The sequence below is a fragment of the Aethalodelphis obliquidens genome, unplaced genomic scaffold (genome assembly GCF_003676395.1).
Source record: "Aethalodelphis obliquidens isolate GAN/ISIS:26980383/991018 unplaced genomic scaffold, ASM367639v1 scaffold4, whole genome shotgun sequence".
Classification (NCBI taxonomy): domain Eukaryota; kingdom Metazoa; phylum Chordata; class Mammalia; order Artiodactyla; family Delphinidae; genus Aethalodelphis; species Aethalodelphis obliquidens.
Genome location: NW_020837948.1, coordinates 81,305,215 through 81,324,119, shown reverse-complemented (window position 1 = coordinate 81,324,119; position 18,905 = coordinate 81,305,215). Strand labels below are relative to the sequence as shown.

Below are 18,905 nucleotides of genomic sequence, written 5' to 3'. Positions count from 1 at the left end.
TGATTTAAGAGTAGGAGTTAAAAACAATTCCAGGGGTTTCTGATTGGGGAAAGTGAGTAGGTGTCAGTGCGATCAACGAGGGGGGAATGTAAGAAGAGTAAATTTAAGGAATAGTATGACAAATTTTGTGAGACCTCCCAGTGGAAACAAGTTAGTAAAGGTCTAGAATCAGGAGATTAGAAATAAATATGGAGGTCAATGGTGATAGATGCTAACTGAAGCTTCAGAAGATGAAATAGTCCAAGGATATTGTGACATGAGAAAAGAATGCTTAGGACTGAGCTTTGAGGAACACCAGTTCTTACAGATTAGGTAAGGGAAAAGAATCCCCCCAAACACTGAGAAACAGCACAAAAGCTAGAAAGCAAGCTATTGTATTCTAGATGCCTGGGTGTATTCAATTTTGGTGTCTTGCCTAGAGAACAACCTAAAGAATGAAGTCTTTATTCAACTTAATGACATGGACGTCATTATTGACTAATGAGGTCTGTTGTATATAGTGGTGGCAGAAGCTATAGTGGGTTTGAAGAGCAAATGGGTAAGGAAATGGAAAAAAAAAGGGAAAACACTTGAGAAGTCTGACTAGGAACCAAAGATAGGACTGTAATTGGAGAGAAATGTAAGGGCCAGATTTCTTTTGATGAGAGGAATGGCATGGTCAACAGCTCATGCAAAGGGCCGATGCAGAAAGATTTTTAAAAAAATTACAGACCAAGTAACTATATAGAGTTCATGAGAGTGAGAGGGCATGGGATTCAAGCACATGTTGAATAACTGGTTTTTAATAGGTGAAGGGATACTTCTTATACAGGAAGAGGAGGAATGAAGTACATGCAGATGCATTTGTATACATTTGTCTGGTGGCTTTTTTTTTTTTCCAGTGAAGCAAGTCTTTAGGGAATAAAGGGGCAAGCAGAGTAGAGAGGGTTTGAATTAAACAAGAGAATGAAGAAATAGTAAGATTACAGGCAGCACTGACAGCCTAAATGAAGGTGGTGACTATGAATTTATAGCAGTACAAACCTACCAGAAACATGACCTCCAGATGCTTGGATGCAGCAGCAGTGTCCAGTTCGTCCAGGGCTGGCATTGCTAGGCTTACACAATACAGCAGTAGCATACATGACCTTAAATTATTTACATCTGCTAAAGTCTAGTCAGCCAAAGACCACCAGGCTCAAGCCTGTAGTCTGACAAAATATTTGACATGTAAGGAAGGAAGCACACTTCAGAGGAAACACAAATGGTGCTCTCCACAGGGGGAGGAGGGCGTCATTGTTGTAAGGTTTGGGTTCCTGCTGAAGAATTCTGAGGAAGCTCTAAGGGAAGAGAGACCACTTCCTGGTTGGATGCTGTTTCTGCACAGGATTAGAAGCAGGGTTTAACTGAGGGACTGGCTGTTATCATGAGGTGAATGCAGTTTAGCAATTGGGTATCCCCAGTAAAAGATGGGAGAGGATAGCAAAGCAGGTCTGGAGACATCATTGTTAACAGAGCAGCGGTCACACAAAGAGGTGGTCATGGCCTTGGGGAAAAATGTTTCCTGTTAAATTTGCAGCTGGCTTTACCTGTGTCTGTCCTCCCAGACTGATTAATAGGCAGGGCTACTTCCTTCTTTTTCAGTACGAGCTAATTTTCAGTCCTTCAGTCCTGGACAGGTTTTTACTCTTTTACACCAAGCATCCTCTCTCGATAAATGTGACGATTTTTTTTATTAAACAAATTACAACTTAATCCATACTCTACTGTCCTCCCTACAGGTAAGATTGAATGAAATACCTAATCATAGAATTGCCCCTGCTTTCTGACAGCATCTAAGCTAGTGTACCTCCGGTTTCTTAGGCCCTCTCCCAAATTATCCAACCAAAGCCCAAATCCTATAAGTTCTTTTGAACACCCTCTTACTGACATACCCCACAGTTCCCCATGCTGTAAATTCTGCCTCACGACAACAAGTGCTAAACCCAGCACATTCAGGTACAGGTATGGTCCTGATAGTCTTTGGCTGAAGAGCACTGGCAATACAGAGGATCTGAGTTGATGACACAACTGCCAGGTTCAGACTAATATTTGCACTTTGTTACCAGACACAAGACTAACATTCACTGGCACCTTTGTGTCCTTGCTCATTGAAGATTTGTACTAATAGTCCCTGTTACAAAAGACTTACTGATCCATATTTCTGTTGAAGATATGGCAATCCTAAAGGCCAACTATCGTGGCACACGGCCAACTCTTCCTTTCAGTATGTACTGTTGCAGCTTTAAAGCATGTCCACACATTCTTTGAAGGCCTTCTATCTGATACAGCTTTATAGCAAGCGTCTCACTTAGAACCAAGACACTGCAGCAGAAGTAATGCTGCACGCAGCTTCCAAGGCAGCTTCTTCCAGGTCTTTTGCAATGGCCCCTCAACACCCAGCTGCCATGTTGCAAGAAGCCCAAGCCATGTGGACAGGCCTTGTGTAGGTGGGTCTGGTCGAGTGATGGCTTCAAGTCATCTCAGCCCGGTCATCAATGTGAGTCAAGACGACTCCAGATGATTAGAGCTTCCAGCTGTTGAAGCCACCCCTCGTCCTTAGTTTTCCCAGCCGAGGCCTCAAAACACTGCAGGATAGAGAAAAGCCACCCCTATTGTACCCTGTCCAAATTCCTGAGCCACAGAAGCATGAGCATAATAAAACGCTTATTGTTTGAAGACACTAAGTTTGGGTGGTTACTTAAGTAGCACTAGTAATCGGAACATACTGATCCTGTTGGTAGCTGTTTTGAGTACAGCAGTAGTTGGTGACAGTGAGCTAGCAGATAAACTGGGTGGTTATGCACAGAGCGACTGGGCAAAGTTTAAAGTATATTCAGTTAGCATATTCTTGGCCCCAGTCTAATGTCGGGCCCCTTCCCTACACCCGCTTCCCCCTATCCCTCAGACTTACAGTGAGCACAATCTTTAGAGAACTGCAGATTAAAGTACTAGCCACCATGTTAGGAGCCTGAAAAAAAGAATTCTGACTATTACAATTTCCAAAAGCCCCAATTACATACATATTTCTCTTTTATAATAAGGACACTAAAGAATTTTAATGTTTTATAATTGCTGTTTTTTTTCTGAGTAGATGTATATGTTATTGAAACTCTTGTTCAAAGAATATCTTCTATCCTAGTATAGTTTCTCTGATTTCAAATCTGAACTTTATGATGTCATGTAAAAAAGTTCAACAGAAACTCTTTAAAATACCAGGATACCACTCCAAAAACTTAGAGGAAACAAAACTATTTAAATTTTATTTTTAAAGTCTAATTTTAATCCAGACCAAACAAACAAGCAGAAAAGTGAGAAAGCTGATTGTATAGGCAGACACAGATGTACCAAATGTAAAACAGTGGGTTATTAACAGAACTATTTACATGCATATTTACAAGCAATCCTTTTGTACATTAAGTTTTACTTTTAGTTAGTTGGAAAAAGATTTTTGACATTGGTAAAAATATTAATTAGGTAGGGCTGAGGTGGTACCACATTATAGTAATAAAAGTATTAGAAAAGTGATTCTCAAGGTATAGCAATTATAAAGCAGATGAAAACTTGAGTGACAAAGATCTAGTAAAATTCTCTAGTAAAAAAGTCAATGCAACTCATGCTATAAAACAAAAATGAGAAAGTCATATAAATAAAGCAGAATAATGTTCCAGGCTTTAGGGTAGTGAGGTTAGGTGAAAAAAACCAATTCTAGAATTGCAGTAAATCCTCAGTGAAGAATCTTGGTTGTTTTAGTTGGGAGTTCTTAGTCTTTTTTTTTTAAGCCATTTTAAAAGCCCTTGGTCTCAAATAGCATCTGGATATGTGAATCAGTTGTTAATGATATATTCTAAGACTTCAGTGCTAAAGATATTCATGATTCTGATTCATATTTGAAACTCAATTCATTGAGACACTAAATGTAAAACTAAGTGAAAGCTATAATACTCATATCTAAAAAAGGATGCTACATTTTGCAGTAATATGTATTTCCAGGCTAAGAATTTTTCCCTCAAGGAAAGCAGAATTTAAAGGATAAGCTTCTAACCAGCTAGCAAAATTTACTTTCGACATTTTTCATTTTTTTCAAAATCGATTTTATTGCAGCCAAAACAGTGGAATTAACTGTACATAATAAACTATTATATATATATACACATTTTAAGTTATAGGGAATAAAGTTTATTTTGGCAGAGAGTGTTAAACAAAATTAAAGTTGCATACATTAGTAACATAACTCAACATCCTTAATTTGGTATAAGTGTGACAAATTTTCTTGCTTTCCTGTGTTCTGCTAAATCACCATAACCTAAACTGCTTTATAAAATTGATATGCTGAAATTTAATTTTACTGTTTTCGCTTACGCTCTGATTCCAAACAAAACTTTTCATAAGCTTCTTCTATCTCTGGGTCCATCTCATCATCAATATCATCCAAGTATCTGTGAAAGAAGCATATATGACAAGTTTAATGTTTTTTAATTCAGAAAATGTCTAAGATACTACGCCATGAAAGTAAATATGTGTCTCCTCACCCCCCCCCATGACCCTTTCTACCAACATGTGACAAAACTATCTTGCCAATCCTACCAATTGCTGATGGGTCTTTCTCCTTCTTCCTCTCCCATTTCTAGTACAAGGCCATATGTTGAAATGCCACAAGTTCATTAGGGCAAAGAGAATATAATGCTTACCAAACAAAACTTTAGAGGATAACCTGAAATTCAATGCCAAGGGCAACTTTAATTTCCAGTAGTATACTCTCGGCAGGGCTGAACCTTCCTAATTGTGCTTGGAAGCACATCCCTGTATTTTTTTCTATTAAACTAGTACATAAAAGTATGTTAACATTAGAAAATCTTACACTGACTTATAATTAAAATGTTACTACTTAGAGACAGAATAAAGGTGGTTCATTTTTTTTTTTTAAACCTACAACACATGAGATGGGATAAGAAAAACTGAAGCCACAGACTTAATTTATTTCCACCCTCCACTTATGAAGAGGAGAATCCAAGTAGCATGTCCCAATTCACATGAATTGTTAACAGAACTGGAACTAAACCTCGTAAGTTCTTGGTCCTTCCATATACAAAATGCAGTACGGTCTAACGATAAATGAGTAATACAGTAAAAGTTTATTTTATTACAAAGAATGGCAGATGAAGATTGAGAGATGAGAACAGGACTATAATTTATATATGTCTATCAGTCCAAACATTTTTATATAATTATCTATGTTTTAATTTTAATCGTTTAACAGCTAAGCTTTGAGCCTTTTACTATGTGCCAGGGGGCTGTCTCAGTATTTATGTATCTCATTTAGTTCTCAAAAAAACTCAAGGAGGGGTCTACTATTCCTATTTAATAGATGGAGAAACAGGCACAGAACTTACCCAAGATCTTACAGCATTAGTTACTTATTTAAAGTCTTAGGTATAATAATAGTATTTATTTTATAAAAACTAATTGTTTGAATATGCTACATTAATAGTTTTTCCACCTTAACTATATTTAATTTTCAGAACCATAGTGTTTTCTCTAATATGATTTTCTGAAAATTTTTGGTAAATAACTACTACATATATACCACTATAACACCATTAAATCAAAATGCACATTCTTTCATCATCTTTTCTAGTCTAAACTCCATCTACAAACTGTGGCCACAGAAATTTCACAAAGAAAGCGGCTAAAGATGAGAATTCCCTGGCAGTCCAGTGGTTAGGACTCCACACTTCCACTGCAGGGGGCCGGGTTCAATCCCTGGTTGGGGAACTAAGATCATGCTGGCAAGCCACGCGGCATGGCCAAACAAAGCAAAACAACCCCCCCACCAATAAAAAAAACCCAAGAAACAACCCAAAAAACCCCAAAAAAGAAAGCAGCTAAACAGAACTTACGGATCACCAGCCCCTGATAAATCTGTTCCATTTTCTTCATAATCTGGAAAAAAGTCTTCTCTTTCAAGTAACTCTTGATATTTCTCTTGGTAATCTACAAAAAATAAAAAATTTTAATGCTGAAAAATATTCATATGAAATGGCCAGTTATCCCTAAAAATGTTTTTAATATTATGGCTTTTCATTTAAGCAGATACATTTAAATAACAGCAAGGTTCCAACTACATATTTAAGAATATCTTTTACAAAACTTATATTCTAATTGGCTTGCTTTATCTCTCCCCGCCCCCAAAATACGCTCATAAATTATACAGTTGGCCCTTTAGGGTCACTGATCCTCCACACAATCGAAAATCCACATATAACTTAGCCCGCCCTCCTTACACACGTTTCCTTTGTATTCGCGATTCAACCAACCCTGTGTAAGTACTGTAGCACATATTTAGAGAAAAAATCCACATATAAACAGACCTGTGCAGTTCAAACCTGTGTTGTTCAGGGGTCAAATGTATATTTACTATTCCTCTAAATATAAGATGGAAATCAAAGCCACTATGAACATAACAGAGTACATTTCACACCCAGTGTGCATGCTGTTTACATTCTCTGCTGCTTCTTTCCATCAGACAAGATATTGTCCTAACTTGTTGGGGAAGAACATGTTTCTTCCATACTACTGTTTTTCCTTCCACAAGGAGGGATTTCAATCAAACCTCCTAGTTTCTGGCTCCCCCATTACTCCTTCCCAAGGAGGTAAAGTGAGCTACCTGGCTGGCAGGTAAGAGCCATCATTGCTTGAAGTTTCTCAATCAAAGGAGGCTAACCTAGCAAATGTTCTGAGCATAGGAGATTTTCTTTTCTTCCCTCTCCTTAGAGACAGCTGGAATGTAGATACCTGATAAATGTTTCAGCTATACTAACTTTCCCTTGGTTGGGCTCTTCTAAGGCAATAACAGGTGATATTATAGCTCTCCATCTGCCAACTGTCTTAAGCAGAGTTACCGAGTATCTTTTAAGATTAGCATGTGTGTATGAAGTCCTTACCTCTGAATAATAAAATGGGTCAGTGTATATTAAAACTAGTTATCTTACAATTAGTTTCTTATGAACAACAGCTACCTCAAATTTTGAGAGGATGATGTAATTACATTTAACTCGATAGAGACCATGTTTTTCCAAGATTGTCAGTCTCTATAAAACTCTAATTCTAGCTTAAAGGGTTAGTGATATTTTGATACCCAATCTTGGCAATTTGGAGACAATTTTAACTATAAAACCTTCCTGCAACAAATACTTAAGGCAGCAGATAAAACATTCTTTTAAATGTACGAATGAGTTCACACACACACACACACACACACACACACACACACACACAATCAAGTCACCAGATGACAGAAACGAGAAGGGAACTGAAAGCCATACATAACTACTGCAGCTGGGAGGCTGATAGACCAGGTGGTATTATGAACAAAGGGTTTCGATTTTAAAACCCACAGAAGGTCAGAAAGCAAGGCCTTGAGTCCATGTGAAACAGAGAGATGGAATTCATGCCCCAAGTCCATCCCACCAACACAAAGGCTGAACATTCAAAGAACTGGTATTGCAAGCAAAAGGTGAACCAAGGAAAAACAAAAAACACCTCGGTGGCAAAGGGAGATGGCAAAGAAGCTTGCTTGTCTCTGCCTGGGTTTGGAGTGAGGACAGAAGTACTCTGAAGAAACTGGTTCCCCAGAGAATTTTTAACAATGGGCCTGCACTTCAAATTTCTATTATCCACATAAAGAATCCCTACGACAAGAAAATAGAAACTTGTTCCAAGCCAGTATTACCACTGTGGCTCCTGGCACAAGCAAATATAAACCCCCCTTTGGAGAGATGTTCCTACAATCCAAGCCACAAGTTTTCATAAACAAAAACAAACAGGCGGTTAAAACACTGGAGCTGTCATGAAGGGCCATAGTATATGCAACTTAACTTCAAATGATTTAGAAAAAAAAAGTGAGTGTGGAGAGAACAAATAATAAATGGAGTAAACTGTTGAAGGTACATCTGAGTAAAAGGTAGATGGATGTTCTTTGCACAGTTTTTTACTTTTATAACTTTACTGTAAGTTTGAAATCACTTCCACAAAAAAAGTTTAAGAAAGACAGTTAAATATGAGACTGCAAAACAAGAACACAACATAAAGCATTTTGTATATGACAATTAGAAATAACAGGGTTAGAATTAAAAGAAAACAAAAATATGAAGCAAAAATAAGCATGTTTAGAATGATGAGAAAAAAAGGACTCAAAACTTTAAGATCAAGATACTTTGAACAAAATGCAGAAACAAAATTCAGTTTGAAAACCAAACTGAATTTCTATAAATAAAACAGCCACTAGAAATAAGTAGGAAAAACAGATTGGACAAAGATGAAGATCGAAGAACCAAAATGAATCAAGGTAGCCTCAAAGAATAAGGGACGAAGGGAAATTTGTCTCACCAGACATAGCAAGATTTACAGTAGGTAAGAATAATTAAGAATGCAGTATTGGTGTCAAGACAAACAAGAAGAAAGATCCACATTCATGGACACAGGAATAAGACACAAATCTACAGGGAGTTACATGGTACACAGAGGAACGTTTTGTCCAAGAGAGGAAGGATGACCTGTTGCTGAGATGAGTAACTATAGAATATTTAAGTCCTACCATTTACCACATATAAAAACTAGCCAGATGGATTAATCACCTAAATATAAAAAGCAACAAGGTTTAGAAGACAATGGAATTTGATCATAGTAAGGAAACTAAGTCACAGAGAGCACAAACAAGACTTTAACACTCAAAGCTTCTAAGTGACAACACATGAAATGGAAAGACAGCACATACTAGGAGAAACTAAGGATCACTTTCCAGGCCATGTAAGTAATTACAAATCAGTGAGAAAGACAAATGATCCAACAGAAATACAGGCAAAGGACACAAACAGGTGATTCTCAAACAAAGAAATCAAGAGGTCAATAGAAACATGAAAAGAAATTCACTACCACTAGTAGGGAAATAAAAGTTTACAATTTCATACAAACAGACTGACAAAAAAATAGGTCTGGTGTCAATAAGTGTTGCCAACAATGGGAAATAGGAACTTTCACATGTTGCTGGTGGGAATATTAAGTGGTATAATCATGATGGAAAGCAGTTTAGCAACATTTAGTGAAGTTGAAGATGCATATAGCCTATAATGTAACAATTCTACTTCGTTACCCTAAAGAAGTTCCTGCATGTGCACAAAGATTCTTGAAGATGTTTGCACAGCACTGTGGGTAGTAACGAGTGTGAACCAACCAACCATCCACAAGTGGGAGGGGATCCATAAACTGTGGTTTACTCTGAGTAGGTTATTATTTGGCATTTAAAATGAATGAACTAAACCTATATATATATCAATCAACATGAACACCAAAAATACTGAATAAAAAATAAGTTGCAAAAAGATGTGCACAATAAGGCACCATTTAGGTCAATACTGCTGTGTATGGCAACACCTATCATTTACAGTCATACATGAAGTAAAAAGACAGCACAAGGACACCAATGTCAGGACGGTAATTACCTCTTTGGGGGGAAGTTATGGAAGGACTGGACTTGAAGGTGAGGTATCAATTATAGAAACAGAGAATGGCTATTACTATCTATAAAGGGTTTTATTTCTTTGAAAAGACCCAAAGTATATATTGATAAGTGAAATTGGTTCAATCTTGACAGTGAATCAATATGCCCTTTTTTGTGTGTGGTTTTAATATTTTTGAATATTTCATAATTTAAAATTGAGAAGTTGAGCGGTTCTTCTTTCTACCCCTTTGTGCTAGAGGCACAGGACAGTCAGTGCCTGCTATCCAGAGGAAACAAATGGGAAAATTCTGATAAGCTGGTTGTAAGTTTGTTCAAAGTGGGGAAATGTTCTCTTGCTCACAGTGCAGTTCTGTTGATCACAATTAAAGCACTCATTCTATAAAACGGCTCTTTTCTGGGAAGGGAAGTGTGCAGAGATTTAGATTTTAATTAACTGACCCACCAAATATTAATAAGATTCACAATTTTTAGTATCTGCAAGTATTAACCTGTACCAATGAAAGCTGCTGACTATATAGTGAACTATATAGTATAACTACCCCTTCCGCTTTAACTACCTGAAAGTTTAGAGTATAAAAACAAAATATTAGAGGAAATATGAAATAAAAATGCTTGCATTTAATTGAGGGATTCTTCCAATCCTTCACTGTTAGGGTGACAAGACACTATATACTGAATCAAATGTTCGATGTGAAATGGTTCCAAGTGGTAACTATAAGAATATTCTAGTGAGACAAACCTTTACCCTATATTTTAGAACGATGTGAACTCTTCAAAATGCTACAACTTTGTGCCAGTGAGGGTATGGTTTTCTGTAATTTACTATCTTACCAAAAAATGGTCGGAAAATGACTGAGACAACATACCTGGATCAGCGGCAGTGAAAGGAACACCATCAGATGTATAAAATGTTGGCTCATTCTAGGAGGAATCAGAGCGATTAAAACATGTTATCATTTCAGAATTGCTTTTTTAAAGCACATTAATTGAGCATGGCTGATTTCATTCATCTGTACCTGATAATACAAAAACAAGCAAAAAACTAAATTCCTAGCAGCCATTTTCATTTCACTGGGAAAGTCTATGGTCTTCAGATTACTATTCTATTATCTCAAGTTCTTGTGGGTCTAACCCCACCGTCTGCCGCCTGTCACACCCTTGGTGACTTGGTGCGTCGTCGTGCACTGTGATTTAGTGTCAGCTGATTTTTAGTTGTGGTTCCCACCCCCTGCAACCATTTTTTTCTTTAAGTATTTCCAAGACTGGATTGTAAGAGCATTCCTCCATAGTTTCTTTCTGTTTGATCCTGTCGAGAGCTTCAGGGCATCACTGGCCTGGTAACCATTTTCGTTTTCTTAATTTACTTTACTACAAAATGCCAAGTAAAAGTTTGAAATGCAGGCCTTTGATCATGAATTCTCTGGAAAAACTGCTTTGAGGAATCCCTACACTCACCCAAGTCCAAGTCAAACCTTATTCATTTCCCTTGCCATTGAATGGCTCTTTGTCTAGTCTACCCTTTCACTGAGGATTCCTTCCATGGCTGCCATGTGACTCTAAGCCAGTGAAAAGAGTTATTAGGTATTAAATTCTGAGATAAGTTTATGTAACTTATCTACAAATTGCCAAAATTGAATTCAAGCAATAACCAAATTTAAAATGCAAACACTGGCATACCATAAAATAATTAGGATCATTTTCAGGTGTTGCTTCCCTGTATGTTGAAGTTGCATGGACTCTACCCCAGTTACTTGACCGGAGTTCTACAAGCTTCAAGAGCATCTGTTTTACATCTCTGCAGACAAAAGTTGAAAATGAGTTAAAACGAGCAAGTGTCATTGTGCTCTAATATATCACAGATGCCTAAAACGTTGTTTCAAAAATTTAACATGCTTTGATATTCTAGACATTTCCTTTAATAACACAAATTTATCTTTTAAAAAAAATGCACATCACTCCTTTACTATACTGATCTGGAAAAAAGGATCTAGTACAGTTATGCTCAAATGCCTACTGGGCCCAAGTGGCAGGCCAAGCAACTGGAACATGATTCAGAAATCTGGCACAGTGAAAGACACACTTGGACGTGATCAAGAGGCATTTCACTACCATAAAATAATAAGGCAGCGGAAGGATTCTAACACGTGAGAGGATGAACTCCTACACCTTGGAAATCAAGGAGCTTATCCCATGTTGGTGTAAGGAATGGCTCATTTTCTGATGACCACACGTGGGAATATTTCAACAGTCATCAGAAACCCCAGAAGGTTTTTTTTTTAATTATATAATTTTAAAATCTACGAACAATAAGTGCTGGAGAGGGTGTGGAAAAAAAGAAACCCTCCTGCACTGTTGGTGGGAATGTAAATTGATACAGCCACTATGGAGAACAGTATGGAGGTTCCTTAAAAAACTAAAAATAGAATTACCATATGACCCAGCAATCCCACTACTAGGCATATACCCTGAGAAAACCATAATTCAAAAAGAGACATGTACCACAATGTTCATTGCAGCACCATTTACAATAGCCAGGACATGGAAGCAGCCTAAGTGTCCACAGACGAATGGATAAAGAAGATGTGGCACATATATACAATGGAATATTACTCAGACATAAAAAGAAACGAAATTGAGTTATTTGTAGTGGGGCGATGGACCTAGAGTCTGTCACACAGAGTGAAGTAAGTCAGAAAGAGAAAGACAAATACCATATGCTAACACATATATGTGGAATCTAAAAAAAAAAAAAGTTCTGATGAACGTAGGGGCAGGACAGGAATAAAGACGCAGATGTAGAGAATGGACTTGAGGACCTGGGGAGGGGGAAGGGTAAGCTGGGACAAAGTGAGAGAGTAGCATTGATATATATACACTACCAAATGTAAAATAGATAGCTAGTGGGAAGCAGCTGCATAGCACAGGGAGATCAGCTCGGTGCTTTGTGACCACCTAGAGGGGTGGGGTAGGGAGGGTGGGAGGGAGACGCAAGAGGGAGGGGATATGGGGATATATGTATATGTATAGCTGATTCACTTTGTTATACAGCAGAAACTAACACACCATTTTAAAGCAATTATACTCCAATAAAGATGTTAAAAAAATTAAAAATTAAAAAAAAATTATATACTTTTTTGTAAAAGTAAATACAACACATAAACATCCAGGATTGATCCCAATCTTCTGCAGGCAGGGAGGAAATATTTGTTTCAATCGCCACGCATATTACATTCATTCTCCACTGGAATGACTACAGCCACCCAGTCACCTGACTACAGAATAATACAGGACCGGCCCCTGGGAACATAAATAGGCTCTCTTGTTTTCCCTCATTGGTCACGCCTAACATGGTTCCCCCAACGCTTACCCAAGCAGATCCTTAGTAATAGACAAAGCATTAGCAACCCCCCGCCCCCGAATTACTTCCTGTCCACCCTCTTGGACAAGTCTTCCCTTGCTTGGACTGACAACCCTGCCCCAGAGGTGCATTCTGACTAGACTGCAAGAAGGTAGTGGGTCCAAGAGAAAAAAATGGCTAATATGAAATTGGGAGCCACTGGTCCCCATCTGGATCTACAACTTACAGATGCGGTCAGTTTGATATGTGTAGGGGAGAAGTGCAGAGGAATGGGATGGGCAGGGAGGGTGTCCTTGGGAGTAGTTTGTCTGCTGCTCGCCCTCCCTTCTTGGCCTTGCCCTGGGCAGCCACAGCGTCCATGGCTTTACACACAGTCTCCTCATCCCCCAGGAACTGCACAGGCGTGATGGGCTTCATGTTCTTGTCCAATTCACGGTCAGCAGGCTCAGCTCCATGATAAGCTCTTCGGAGACCCTCTCTGCTTGACAATGCCCCTGGAGGCGGGTGCCGTGGGCTACAGCCAATACCCGTTTCCCCTTCTTGATCTGGGAAACTATTTCTTCCTTCCAAAAGGGCAGAGCTCTGGTAATAGTATCCTTCAGACTCTCACGGGAGGGTAGCTAATCTGCAGTGAGGTCTCCATGCCTTCGATTCTCACTGATGCTGCTGTGGAAGGGATGACTGGGCTCCACTGGAGGTAGTGGGACTTCAGAGGAGCGCCTTCAGATCTTCACTGGGCCTCGCTGCGCTTGGCAGTGGTTTCTGCTTTACTGAGGCCAGAGCCCTCACTGCCGCCCACTGAGGAGCCTGTCCTCGCCTCTGAGAGCCACATTTGGTCAACGGCACCCAGCACTGTCCAGAGGGTCTGACGTGCTCTCTTACGCACTGAGGTGAAGTCTACATGCTCGCAGCCCACTGCCTGGCTCCTGCTGTCTTTTTTTTTTTAAGACAGGCTTGAAATTTATTCCATGTAACTGTGGCTATATATGGTTCTTAAAGGCAGTGCGATCCTGCTAACACTTTTATACCTCCAACTGGACTTACAGTAGTACTTTACCCAAATATTTATTGAGCTTAAAAGTATTAATCATTTTATTTTTAATGGACTCATATTCCCCCAGGAATATCTTAACTTCTTCCATTCATAAGCATAATTGAAGAAAAGTGGTTAGGTGAGCAGAAGCCATAGGTAAAAAAAAATTTCTGTAGATCTATAAAGAGTATTCTGATGAAGCACAACAGATTAAAAGCAACCCCAAAGAAAAAGCAAGGAATTGAGATCTACTGGCTGTCTATATTACTTCTTTTCCTACCTGCTGCAATTTGCGTCTAGGACAACATTTTCAATTCTCTGAATAACTTCTTCCATATCACTCTTTCCTTTTTCCTTCCAGGCATCTTCTAAAACTGACCCTGTCAACTAAAAAAGCAAGTATCAGTAAAATAAAGAATTCAATAAAGTACAGAAATTCTAAAAAGATATTAGTAGTAGTTCAAGCATTCTTTAAATAAGATGAATTTAGCAAGTTAAATATTCCTAATTATTTTCTACCATCTAATATTCAGGAATCGCTATACTTTTTCTTGACAGGGAAAAGGAATGAACTATAGCAGAAGTTTAATCATAGGCTTTATATGCCAATGACTGTATGGCATGTTTGCTATATGACCAAGGCTATAAAATTTTAATCAACATATCACTTTTTGAAATATGCAACATCCAACAAGTGTAGAAACTCAGAATTTAAAAAACACAATCAGGAAAAAATGAGTTAAGGATATAAGCAGGTAATTCACAGAAACTAAAAAAATGGCTTACAAACAAAAAAAGGCTTTAATTCACTAGTGATTTTAGTCACAGAAATGCAAATTAAAATGAGCTTTTTGTTTATACTCATCACGATGACAAAATAAAACCTAGGATTGATTCTCTCCATCACTGATAAGGATATGGGAAAAGAGGTATACTCATTCACTGTTGGTGGGAACACACTCTGGTTCAGCATTTGGAAGGGAAATTTGGCATTACTTATCAAATTAAGGTATACATGCTCACTGAGCCACCAAATCTATGGGTAAGAATTTAAGTTACATAAACAACTGCATATATAAAGATACAATGAAAGATTACTGACAGTGCTACAGTGGCTAAACTGAAAATAACTGCTCAAGGATGGAATGCATAAACAATGTGCATGCATACAATGGAACACTGGGAAGCTACTGAGGAAAGAGCCATGCAAAAATCCAAGACCTTCATTTGGTGGCGAAAAAGCCAGCCACATCAGAGTAAGATCTTACGAGAGCACACATGCAGATAGAGGAAGGGAAAGAAAGGGACTTTACGTATGGAGCGGAGTGAAGGACTTCCATTTTTCACTTTTAAATTTCTTATATTAAACAATAAGTATATATTGCCTTTCCAATATTAAATTTGAGAGTAAAGTAAAATGTCAATATTTAACTTAAATAACTAACTCTTGGATCTATTTGTGCATTATATGTACTTTCCTTCCTCTAAATTATACACTAAAGGGATGAAACAGTTACATTTTAAGAAAAAAATAAGTAAAACCTACCTTCAGTAATTTTACTGCACAAATTAAGTTGTCGTCCATAGGATTAGAAAAGAGGGCATTCAGCAACTCCCGAAGACCGACCTGAAGAATGTCTGCCCTTGTAACCTGCCCATTTGTTCCTTTGATCTTTTGGGGAGAAGAAAATGAAAGGCAACTATGCCAAAATATAACACATATATCTGTATAACAGATATACAAATGGTCTAACAAAGTGCTGGCAAAATAAGTGTTTTAAGTTAAACAATACAAAACATATGGTCAGGGTCTTCCCTGGTGGTGCAGTGGTTAAGAATCTGCCTGCCAATGCAAGGGACACAGGTTCGAGCCCTGGCTGGGGAAGGTCCCACATGCCGCTGAGCAACTAAGCTCGTGCTCCACAACTACTGAGCCTGCGCTCTAGAGCCCGCGAGCCACAACTACTGAGCCCACGTACCACAGCTACCGAAGCCCACACGCCTAGAGCCTGTGCTCTGCAACAAGAGAAGCCATGACAATGAGAAGCCCGCGCACTGCAACGAAGAGTAGTCCCCGCTCGCCGCAACTAGAGAAAGCCCGCGCACAGCAACAAAGACCCAACACAGCCAAAAATAAATAAATAAATTTATATATATATAAAAAAATATATGGTAAGGATAATTTAAGCCTCCTTTAATATTACCGCTTCATAAAGCAGTCTCTAGCCTATTAACACCTTTTTGGGAACACAGAGCTTTTTTCTGCTTTTTATACTATTTAAAAATACTCTAACTTGCATCAGAATACAACATGTATCTCAGCTCTCTGGCTTGAAGAACTGTAGGTTCAGGAGCCATGCCTTATCTTTATAACTCCCACCACACATATCATGACTTCTACATAGGAAGTTCAACTGCGTTCTTAAAGTGACAATTCATTTAAGGTACATTTTATATTGGTGTTCTTATTTGGCTTATACAAAAATAAACTGAGAAAGATTACGGCATGAGATTTTTTTAAAAATTAAGGTTATCTGTGGTAAAAAGGGATAGTAAATTAGGCACGAGATTGCACAAAGACCTTTTAGATGCACTGACTGAGATGTACATTTGACGGTGGATTCGTGTGTCTTTTCAGTGGTATTTACAATACTAAGTCCTCAAATCAGAGTTTAAGAAGGTATACCGATATCTGGGACTAACTAGTTAAAAAAAAAAAAAATCAAGCAAATCCATTACAAAGTAATATTCAGCACTTAATGTTGCCTCCCAACAAGCATATACTCAAGTATGCCACCAATTTAGCTGTAGACTTTGTACAAATACATTCTATATAGAAGATTAATATATAAAATAGGACCAAAAAGAACTACTGTAGGTGAATTAGGTGAAAAAAAAAACCCAAAAAACACAGAAACTCTAGTCTCTCCCCTCTTCAAAGTTTTATGCTCTGCAAGGCAAGTTGCTTTTGGGTCACCATCTGAAAGTCAACATACTAAATGTGCTAATATTTATGATACAAGGATTCAAAAAGGTGTGACTGTCTGTATTCCAAAAGCTTGAAATCACATGTAAACTATGGCTTTCCAAAAGTACATAGCTTAGTAACTATCTCCCAACACTGCCCATGAACAGGAAGACAAAATGGTACATATGTTCCATTTGAGGACAGATACTACCATGAGTAGGTACTGAGACTATTTTCTTTATCTCCCATTTCACTCAATGTTATAAAAGAGTAAACACAAATTCCTTATTGAGATCAATTTATATTCTCAGGCTTTGTCAGTACTAAAAAGAAAAATTTCTCCTCACCTCCAGGTTAAGATAAAGTTCTCCCAGAAAGAGTACAAATGCATGGAATCGTTTTCGAGTCACTTCGTCCCCTTTTGCAGCTTGATCTTTAACTTCATATTCAGTCCGACATCTAATAAAGACATACCTTTTGTAATCTCACATTGCTTTGTTTTTTAAATAGTCAAACAAGATGACCATTTGTCAGTTTGGTTGTTCACAAGCAATACAGAGGCAAGTACAATGCACCAATACTCTGATTTTCTGTAATAAAAAGTGTTCCTGTCTATTGTAGCGATCAGAATATGTACTATCTTTTCATACAAAGATTCCTAGTTTTAAGAAACTGATAAGAATAGTTGAAAATAAACCTATTACTAGAACAAATTGTAACAAGTTACAGCTACATAGATTTCATGAGGTTCGTTGTATATTGGCACTAAAAAACAAAACAAAAACCCTCACTGCCTCACCTTATTTATTGTCTCATAGGCTTTTTAAGAAAGCACTGTTTTTATGCGAAGTATCCCTAAAATATTCTGCTCTTGCTGAAATACGAACTTTGAACAGAGCTTTAAAAAAGATATATAAATACAGATGACGTCCAACTAAGCTGAAAATGAATTCTTATTAAGCCCATTATTCTTAGAATTTCTATTATACGAATCAGAGAAGTGAAGTAAGAGGAGGAAGTCCCCAATTGAAACCACACAGAAACATAGAAGGCAATTAATCTGGTCTTTGTCTGGGTCTTTGTTTCTAATAGAGACTAAAGGAGTCAATTTATTTTCCCTTGTTTGATTTCTCCCTGACTTGGTGCATTCACCTTAGAGCTTACATAGCTCTTATTATCTAAAATAATCACAATAAGCTTGTCATTGTCTATACCAATGAATTATGGTGTCAGCTGTTACTAAAACGGATTTTTAAAATTTACTTTTAATGTTCACCATTTTGGTGTTAAGATTTTTTTATTTTTATTGATAAGGTGTAAGAACATTCTAGAAAAGTCATGCGTTTTATAAAAATGATTTTGATAGTTCTCCTTTTAAAGACCAAGGGAGCAGCTTATGAAGGCTTAATGGCTTTCATACCTGAGGTACCAATTTAAAAAAATTTTCAAAAAGACCCTAAAAAGTCATTTCTTGTCCAAGAATTTACCTTGGTTCAGTTTATGTATCAATCATAAACCCAGCTTAGCTTATTGTGCCAATGCTTACAAGCTATATTAAATGAGCAACATCTGCTGTTTGAGTCAGACATGGAAAGATATTGGTCATCTTCTCATACATATTAATTCCTCATCAGAAAAAAAGTTGGGATATCTATAAATAGAACACTGGTTAATAATGGAAAGGATCAGTTAATTAATGCCAATTCAGTTATCCAAGCACCTTGTTGGCTGCTTTCCTTTCTGTCTTTCCTTTTATGACTTTTCAGGTAAGAGCTTCGATGAAATGACCTTTTTGTTTTATCAACGCCATTACTATTAGATTATATATTAATATATGTTAATGTACGTACAAATGCAAATCCCTACCCTTGTACATGGTTGATTATCTAGGTGAGAGGAAAGACTTTAAAACTTTAAGCTAAAGACTTTCAATTATAAAAGTAATACATGGCTATTTCAAAAAGGTTAAAACAGAAAAATATAAAGAATAAAGACACTGCAGCCCAGA

General features: G+C 37.6%; 1 protein-coding gene and 1 pseudogene across 4 annotated transcripts in view; both read right to left on the bottom strand.

The window, feature by feature from the left end:
• Positions 1-3,254: 3,254 nt before the first annotated feature.
• The window catches only part of PAIP1 (poly(A) binding protein interacting protein 1), a 29,568-nt gene continuing 13,917 nt past the window's right edge, over positions 3,255-18,905 (bottom strand). For 2 of the 4 annotated variants that reach the window (XM_027101158.1, XM_027101157.1), the window contains exons 5-11: positions 17,245-17,356; positions 15,476-15,601; positions 14,210-14,316; positions 11,216-11,333; positions 10,405-10,459; positions 5,919-6,012; positions 3,550-4,457 (exon numbers count right to left, since the gene is read on the bottom strand). In XM_027101158.1, the coding sequence (XP_026956959.1) occupies positions 4,364-4,457; positions 5,919-6,012; positions 10,405-10,459; positions 11,216-11,333; positions 14,210-14,316; positions 15,476-15,601; positions 17,245-17,356 (706 nt within the window). In that variant the 3' untranslated portion in view covers positions 3,550-4,363. Of the gene's footprint in view, positions 4,458-5,918; positions 6,013-10,404; positions 10,460-11,215; positions 11,334-14,209; positions 14,317-15,475; positions 15,602-17,244; positions 17,357-18,905 lie in introns of all 4 variants that reach the window. The other 2 variants (XM_027101155.1, XM_027101156.1) reach the window with 2 other exon arrangements.
• LOC113617619 (phosphoglycerate mutase 1-like) lies at positions 12,577-13,833 on the bottom strand (annotated as a pseudogene).